Source organism: Megalobrama amblycephala, linkage group LG16 (genome assembly GCF_018812025.1).
Source record: "Megalobrama amblycephala isolate DHTTF-2021 linkage group LG16, ASM1881202v1, whole genome shotgun sequence".
Taxonomy (NCBI): Eukaryota; Metazoa; Chordata; class Actinopteri; order Cypriniformes; family Xenocyprididae; genus Megalobrama; species Megalobrama amblycephala.
The window spans coordinates 8,939,614-8,949,303 of NC_063059.1; the positions used below are offsets into that span (position 1 = coordinate 8,939,614).

Here is a 9,690-nt window from a genome sequence, read left to right on the forward strand (position 1 = left end):
GTTAATGTACAAAAATACTAAGCTACAAATAGTATCTGCCAACATAAAGTAGGCTACAGATAGCATCTAATTTACATTTCTTGCATTTCTTACTGATAATTTTGCATGGTGTAAATAGAATCTAGTGTAAATACCATATCGCTAAGAAAATGCTGCCATTGTCACTTAGTGTAAATAGAATACATTGCTATAGCTGTGAAAATAGCCGCTGCAAATGTTTTCTGATTGCTCCATCAGTGTACTTCTGGTCATTTTCCTTTTTTTTTTTTTTATCATTGGTGAATTTATAATTGTAGATACACTCTAAAAAGTAAGCCAGGGGACCACAACTGGATTAAATGTATGGTTTCAAGATAAAAATTCAAATTTATTGACTTAATTAAACCTTTTAAGTTGCAACATTTATTGTAATTAGTTCTATTGACATATACTAATCATTACATCAACTTAATATTGTGTGAAATTTAAACTGAAATTGTTGTATTATGTTGAAACTATTTGGAACATTTAGAAGTAATCATATTTGAATCAGTGCTTATATGCTACAAAATTAAGTTCCTCTAACTCAGTGTAGTTTGTTGGTTGAGACATAATTTTTGAGTATATAAAATTTGTTTTTAGAGTGTATATATTCACCCAACCAGAAAATGGTCTAAAACGTTTATTATTTTCCACTTTTTTGCGTCTCCCCATTTGTGCAAAAGAACAAAAAACTATGAATATACATTATAATTATACATATCAGAGTATATTATTTACATTATGTGCAGCATAAGTCAAAGAATTATACTTCTTGTATATTTCTAATAAATGTCTTTCCAGCATGAGAAAGAACATTTATGAGCTTCATTTGTGTTGTCATACACATTTTTAGACTGAGATTATTTGCATTGGTGAGTTGTCACAGTTTTGTCCTTCCCACGCGTCAATACCACAAACCATAAGAAATACATTACAGTACATGTAAAAACATACTTCTTCTTTAAATCAAATGGCATACAGTAATATTGTACAATAATATTATTATTTAATATTATCCAGCCCTTTTTATATATACCTAAATTGATTCATAGTCTGAAAAACACAAGTCATGACTCGTCAAATAGACGTCATCGTTGCCTCTTGTTCTTACAGACCTTTGCATAATAATGTGTCAGTCTGTGTAAAATATGTCCATGCACAACAGCCTCCAGTGTATCATATCTTCAAGTTTTATCCAGTTCATTCCCATAGAGCCTGTCTGAAGCTTCTTACACAAAAGCAAACAAAAATGCAGTGTTGTGAACAATGCAACAGGCTCCACTAAGAATCTAGCTTGTTTTGCTTTGCCAGTTGTTCTTCTTGAGTGATCCCTTAAGGCGTTGGGTCTGGAGAAGTTTGGTTCGGGAATGGATTAATTGGTTTATGAATAAAGGGCATCACCACAAAGGTGAAGATGCCTACCAGCATCAGAGCCACTGGTGATTATGATAATGGCTGCAAGTACGGCATAATAGCACTGATTGGAATATAATAGCCTTCTCATGCGACCCCTCATCCTGCTGGGAGGTCTTCCAACATCAATCATAGTCGCCTGGCCGAGACCTTCCTCCATGACTCCAAGTGGGTTATTACCGGCCTGCTCCTCTTTCTTCTTTAACACCGGCAGGCTTAAGCTGGTCTTAATGGAGCTGTTTGATGGAGGATTCTTGAGGACGAGTTTGCCTTTGCTGCGTTGAAAACGCACAGAAAGCGCCCTTTGCATCTCGGCCGGAAGTTTCCGGAAGATGTCTTCGTTATTTCCTAGCTGAGGCAGATCTCGGCCGTGTCGGATTTCCGTCAGCTCCCGACAGATGGGGCAAGTCAGCGTCTTGAGCTCTGGAGAATTGACGTTGATGCGTGCCAGGCATTCCAGGCAAAACGTGTGTCCGCAGGAAAGTAACTTGGGAGCCTTGAAGACGTTGTCGAAGCTGCAGAAGCACACGATGCACTCGGTGTCTTGCAGTTCGTCTCTGGGTTGCTCCGTCTTGTGGTGTCCAGCCTCGTGGTCTCGGTCTCGCCTCCTTCCCTCCTCGCTGCGACCCCGTTGTTGCTTTCCGCCCTCCTTCCGGTCCCGTTCTCTACCTCGGCTACCTTCACGACGCCGGTTTTCCTCCTCGTTGCTGCGGCTTCTCCTGAAGAGGCTTGTCGGCCTTCCGTCGTCCCTCTGAAGTTTCCAGGTTGAAGCTGCCCTTGCTTTTCGGCTTGACATTGGGCCCTTTTTTGCTGCCATGGGGTTTCTCTTTGCCGTCACTCATCGTGTAGAGCCTTAGAGCAGGTTAAGACAAAATGGAAGAAAAGCCTGCGAGGAAAGATGAAGCAATGCACTATCAGTCTAGATTACAAATACAGTCGATGGAATTCACATTCAACAGGCACGATTTCATTTAGGATCTGGAAATTCTGAGATGTAAAAGTGCTGTATGACCTTTAAGGCTCTTGCTTGTACAAGGAGGTTGCACAAGAACGAACTTGTGTCACCAAAGTGTACAGCTATGCAACTCAAAGAAAGGTGGAGATCGTAAACTAAAATGTACCATTAGCAGTCAAGTGTGATGAGAACATTGCTTGTTACAGGTTATTGCTTGTTTTTCTTCGTATTCTATTATAGGCCTTGAATGGCCTTGAGTTTCCCTCAGTGGTCTTCTGTATTTGAAATGGTTAACCAAGGGTCATTTTTACCCATATAAAGCCTACTTTTTCATATTTGATATGCAAAATTCTAAGGCCTCTAAATGACCAACATGATCAAACCTTTGCTGGAAAAATTGTAAACATGCCTCCATGTAATACAATTGATATTTTATAGTTTTTTAGCAGAAATCCTTTTAGTATCCCCTTCAGGTTATGGTTCACGTGTCTTTTTGCTTTGAAATCTTTAATGATTTTTATGAATTAATCGTAAGAATAACTTACTAAATTTTATTGTTGTAATATTTCAAGATGAACATTTACTGGACCAAAGCAACTTAGGTTTACGTTATTATCCGTACATATTTTTTTTTAGAAAAATCATGTTAAAATGTGAGTATCGAATATGATGCATCAGGCTTTTTGACATTTATTTGTACATCTTTCATTTCATCCCTCAATTCATTTGACTTTTAGGTCATATAAATATCAGAAACTGCACCTAATGCTAAATCGACAATAATGGCAAGTGTGAGCTCCATATTCTCATTATATGAGCCATTAAAGCATAATCTATCAAAATATGATACTCAACAGAAAAAAACACTATAATATTTTGTCTAAAGGTTCAATAAAAAAAAAAAATCCAGATCAATTCAATTCTGAGTTATCTTGTTCCATGTTTCACAATGCTCAGATGTGATCTTGGGTTAGTAATTAACACAATGTACAATTGTAAACCTCAGGCTACTATTCTTATTTGCATTTTTATGAGGTTGATAACATCTGTGCGAATACGGCTAGGTCAATCTGTTCGTAAATGAATATATTCATAAAATAATACACATCATCCCAGTAAATGTGATTGATATCAGAATTTAAACTGCTCACATGCTGAAACCACATGCATGTGAAAGTTTGTTACTGTGCGAAGTGCGTGAATATTGTTTACTGAGGTAATTTATGGCTGCCTGTCGCCTGTTGTATTGTAGCCATAATTGTATCACATACTAGTGGCAACACAATTAAAGGTATAACCTAGGGATAAAGTTCTAACCACCTTTTGACAAAGGTTTTCAAATTAACACCAGAATTAGTCTGAAAATCTCATAACAGTGTTTACCTAAACTCAAAAGTCTGAGTGTACAGGAATGCAAACCAGAATATCAAGTTTTTACATCAGGGTGCAGATCCCAGTTTCATTTTGTATGCTTATAGTTAAGCTTTAACTCTATGAATCAGATTAAGAAAAGGAATTTTAAATAGCAAACAATTCCATAGTCTGAAAATGATTATTGAATGTGATATGAACAAATCCAGGTTGAATTGAATTGTTCAGGAATCAAAATAGCCTATGTTTTTGCATACTCAGTGCTATAAAGGTGATACAAACTGGCTATATAAAACACAATAAAACATTTATTTTTTGGTGCATTTGAGCCGAAAGCAGAACTAGTTCTTTTCAGAACATATATTTTGACTAAACAACTTCCCAAATGGATGGCACACACCCACAGGTTGAGCACAAACCAGATCAAGTCAGTTAAGACCTGTGTCACTATGACAATAACACACCTACATTTGAAGGAGAGACCGGGGCTAGTTGTCACACTTTTTTACTTAAGAGAAGACTTGATTTGCCAATAGTGGGGCATGTTGTCACATTGGAATAATAGAGTTAAGTAGCTTTTAACAAGTAAAAAATTGCAAAATAAAACATACAACATGATAAAGTATACAAAATTTTAGCAAAAGTATTTGCAAAATTATGAATTTTAGTTAGGACAGAATTCACCAAAAAAAAAAAAAGATTCAAATTCAAGTAGTTTTTATTTTTAGTCTTTTACATTCTAAAAATGATCCATCAGACGACAAAAGGCATGATTGTGTACATGTTTTTCAGCAAAGTTTTGAACATGATGATAATTTAGAGGCCTTAGAAATGTATCAAATATGTTACAGTAGGCTTTATGGAGTTAAGAATGACCATTGGTCAATATACAAAACCACTATCAGAGAGAATATATACGTGTAATTGGATTGTACACTCAAAACCTTATAGTTTTAATAGCCATGTGACAACTAGGTCTACATGTTTTACCTGCATTTAGTTAAAATCACAAAGAGAGTTTCTAAAAGCATGCCAACTACCTATGAGCTGAAGAGCGGTTGAACCCCCTGGTGTTTAGGTGCCTGTGAAGTTTGCCTGGCTCCAGAAGCACATATTCCAGTCTAGGTGTGCATCCAACAATACAATGTGAAAGGTGTGCAATCCAGTCCGTTCTGTCTTCCTCAAACCTATCACTATGGTTTTCATAATCTGTTAGTTAACGTAAGCAAGGTATCTCCACCTCTTCTGCATGTTTATCTCTCTCTCTCCCTCCCTCCTTTTTTACCCTGTCATACCTGTTGAACTTGTCCAGTTACTCCAGCTTGAATGTGAGGAATCCACTGACTAATACTAATGCTTTATTTTTCTGACCTTAAATGATACTGAATGTGATTCTCCATGCTCTAAATATCAAAATGTCATGTTTGTTCATGCAAAACTCACAGCCATGATGCAAACACTGCCAGGATGTTGCTATGCAGTTGGTAGGGTGTTCTGGGTGGTTACATACAAGTCCAAGTTAAAAGAGCCCACTAAAGTCTCATCGAAAAACCCTCAACACTTAATAGTGATGGTTTCCTTATCAAAAGTGCACTTAAGATGAGGGTTTGAGGAAATTTCCATTGTAATGGACACAGATTCCATTTAAAAAAAACTAGTTTTTCCTACTCCAGGACATAAAACAAGAAATACACACCATTTAGATGCATGGGAACATAGGTAAGTTTATTAAGATCCCAGGAAGTCGCTGATAAATTAAATAGGTTAATGATACAGACATACACACACACACTCCCTGATAAGGGATAAGGGATAGGGAAGCACTATTCCATTCCCGGCCCAGCATGTAGAAATTTAATGTTATAAAGGTTGATCCGGTTTGCAGTGGCGTGAATCACTTCACTTTATCAGACATAGCCGTCATACCTGTATTTTTATCTTGGCTTGTTGTCAACACGCTATTGATTCACGCTGAGAAAGAAGCCCAGAAGAGCAACTTCTAGATGACTGGATATAAGCCGTATGCAAAATACACATGGCTGTGCTTGGAGGATCAGATTTCCAGACTGTTTTTAGATTAGAGGACAGATAGCAGTAAATGGTAGTTCATTGTAGGTTTGAACAATGCATGTGATCACCTCAGAAAAGAGCATCAATTAAGTTACTAGTTTGTAAATTAAGGAAAACCAGCTTATCCGGTCTGGTGTTTACGATGTAGAACTGTTTGATGGTTTGGTTTGAAAAACTTGAAATTCTGAGGAACCTTAAAGGTGCCCTAGATTGTTTTTTCACAAGATGTAATATTAGTCTAAGGTGTCTCCTGAATGTGTCTGTGAAGTTTCAGCTCAAAATACCCCATAGGTTTTTTTTTTTTAATTAATTTTTTTAACTGCCTATTTTGGGGCATCATTAACTATGCACTGATTTTTTCAGCACGGCCCCTTTAAGAGATGCGCTCCCTCTGCCCCACGAGCTCTCGACTATATATACATCGCATAAACAAAGTTCACACAGCTAATATAACCCTCAAATGGATCTTTACAAGATGTTCGTCATGCATGCTGTATGCATGCTTCGAATTATGTGAGTAAAGTATTTATTTCGATGGTTACGTTTGATTCTGTGTGAGTTTGAGGCTATGCTCTGTGGCTAAAGCTAACATTACACACTGTTGGAGAGATTTATAAAGAATGAAGTTGTGTTTATGAATTATACAGACTGCACGTGTTTAAAAAATGAAAATAGCGAACGACTCTCGTGTCTCCGCGAATACAGTAAGAAACGATGGTAACTTTAACCACATTTAACAGTACATTAGCAACATGCTAATGAAACTTTTAGAAAGACAATTTACAAATATCACTAAAAATATCATGATATCATGGATCATGTCAGTTATTATTGCTCCATCTGCCATTTTTCGCTGTTGTTCTTGCTTGCTTACCTTGTCTGTGCACAGATCCAGCCGTTAATACTGCCTTTCCTTGTCTAATGCGTCGAATGGGCTGGCATTATGCAAGTATTGGGGTCATACATATTAATGATCCCGACTGTTACGTAACAGTCGGTGTTATGTTGAGATCTGAGTGTTTTCCGGAAGTCTTTTAAACAAATGAGATTTACATAAGAAGGAGGAAACAATGGGGTTTGAAACTCAATGTATGTCTTTTCCATGTACTGAACTCTTGTTATTCAACTATGCCGAAGGTAAATTCAAATTCTGATTCTAGGGCACCTTTAATAAGAGGCCGTTCAATCAATACACTCTCATGGCAATTCATACGTATGTTATGTTTTGGCAAATTGGTAGCTAATTCATATGATTTTTCATAGGAACTAAAATCAAACCTTGTGGTACACCTTTATTTATTATAAGTAAGGTAGATAAATAATTTTTAAATCAATTTAGCACCATTTCACTTAAAGGTGCTAAAGATGATGTTTTGTTTTATACATTTTTGCAATATTACTTGAAACTGTCTTTACTAACTGATAAAAGACGATTTATTAGGTGCACTGAAAGGAATAATATTAATATACATAATCTGTGCACGAGGTAGGGCCTTAAAAACATCAGCCAATCGTTTACGCGATCATCGCGTAAACGATTGGCCCTCTGGCTTGTCAATCACTGCCGTGACGTTCCTTGTGAGAGACGTGCGCGGCTGCGCGCTCCAGTAACTTTCCACACTCTACAGGCGCCGCATACAATGTTTTTGTCAGGAGACAGGAGCAACAACTGCAGATTATGAGTTACCTGCGGTGAGTCCGACATAATGAACCCACTAACACGACACAGCGAATGCCGGTGGTAAACACTCGTGTTCCAATATTCGTGCACGAGTTTTGGGAGGCGTTCCCTCGAAATGAGCTGTGAAGGAGGGGGGTGTTCTTACGCATGCGCTCATTTCAAAAACTCACTAACAGTCTTTGGTTTCTCAGTCGATGAAAAGATCCTCTTTAGCACCTTTAAACCTATAGATGTTAATCTCTGTAGTAACAAATTATGATCAAGCGAGTCATATGCTTTAGCTAAGTCTACAACAAGAGCTGCACAATGTTGTCTACTATATAGCTCTTATGATATTGTCAGTAACAAGTGCTGCTGCTGTTGTACTGTAGCCTGCTCTACAACCTGACTGAAATTCATTAAGGGCAGATGAACTTCAATAAGGGGCCGTTCACACAATACACTCTCATGGCAATTCATTAGTATCTTACGTTTTGGCGAATTGGTAGCTAATTCATATGATTTTGTACATATCTCATTAGTACATTTTTCATATGATATGATTATGCCCATTTTTTATTTCACTGCCTGCATTTCGGTTTTAATGCAAAAATACGTTCAGTGTGAATGACCCCCTAAAGTCGCTATGAAACAGAAGTTGCGATAGTCTTTATGATGTACAGTACAGTCCAAAAGTTTGGAACCACTAAGATTTTTAATGTTTTTAAAAGAAGTTTCGTCTGCTCACCAAGGCTACATTTATTTAATTAAAAATACAGTAAAAAAACAGTAATATTGTGAAATATTATTACAATTTAAAATAACTGTGTACTATTTAAATATATTTGACAAAGTAATTTATTCCTGTGATGCAAAGCTGAATTTTCAGCATCGTTACTCCAGTCTTCAGTGTCACATGATCCTTCAGAAATCATTTTGAATATGCTGATTTGCTGCTCAATAAACATTTATGATTATTTTCAATGTTGAAAACAGTTGTGTACTTTTTTTTTCAGGATTCCTTGATGAATAGAAAGTTCAAAAGAACAGCATTTATCTGAAATACAAAGCTTCTGTAGCATTATACACTACCGTTCAAAAGTTTGGGGTCAGTAAGAATTTTTATTTTTATTTTTTTGAAAAGAAATTAAAGAAATGAATACTTTTATTCAGCAAGGATGCATTAAATCAATCAAAAGTGGCAGTAAAGACATTTATAATGTTACAAAAGATTAGATTTCAGATAAACACTGTTCTTTTGAACTTTCTATTCATCAAATAATCCTGAAAAAAAATATTGTACACAAATATTTTGTACAATTGTACACATTAAATGTTTCTTGAGCAGCAGATCAGCATATTAGAATGATTTCTGAAGGATCATGTGACACTGAAGACTGGAGTAATGATGCTGAAAATTCAGCTTTGCATCACAGGAATAAATTACTTTGTGAAATATATTAAAATAGAAAACAGTTATTTTAAATTGTAATAATATTTCACAATATTACTGTTTTTTACTGTATTTTTAATTAAATAAATGTAGCCTTGGTGAGCAGACGAAACTTCTTTTAAAAACATTAAAAATCTTAGTGGTTCCAAACTTTTGGACTGTACTGTATATCTGAGTGAAATGGCTTCTATGATGAGAAAAAATAAGGCAGGGTATTCATTTGTCCTTCGGGAATTGATTGGATCATACAAAGTGTATGGACGCAGATTTTAATGCCAGTTTGCAGTCATTTGTGGAGAATATTTAGGCTATGTTCAGAAAAAATCCAAATATCATCCAGATGGGTTTTTTAAAGTCTGGACAGCAAAAAAACGAACAAAAAATTAAAGCTGCAAGCAGCGTTGAAAGGGCCCTCACACCTGGAGTCACCACCACCCTGTGGCTTTAGGAACAGTGAACAGTGGGCGACATGCATTTAAGTGGGTAAATATAGGAGAAATATGGCAAAGTCATTTCGACTTCATTCTACCAACAGGCGCCACTTTGATATGATGATATGATATGATATGATACTTTATTGTCAGAACATGTCTGCGTTCACTTTGACCACAACTGAATATTGCCATGAAGATGTCTTCAGGCCAGGACTATTATCAAACATGAAGTTTGGAGCAGATCGGACTTTTGCTGCGTTCACGCCACCTGGTATTTACCGGAATCTTGAGATGACAACACATGACGTTATAT

At 36.5% G+C, this 9,690-nt stretch overlaps 1 protein-coding gene across 1 annotated transcript; it reads right to left on the reverse strand.

Moving 5' to 3' along the window:
- Nucleotides 1–648: 648 nt before the first annotated feature.
- On the reverse strand, nt 649–4,967 carry rnf183 (ring finger protein 183). The gene is given in 4 exon segments (XM_048161855.1): nt 649–1,458; nt 1,460–2,155; nt 2,157–2,320; nt 4,801–4,967. Coding segments are annotated over 3 exon segments (921 nt in total). The 5' UTR covers nt 2,277–2,320; nt 4,801–4,967; the 3' UTR covers nt 649–1,353.
- Nucleotides 4,968–9,690: the final 4,723 nt, after the last annotated feature.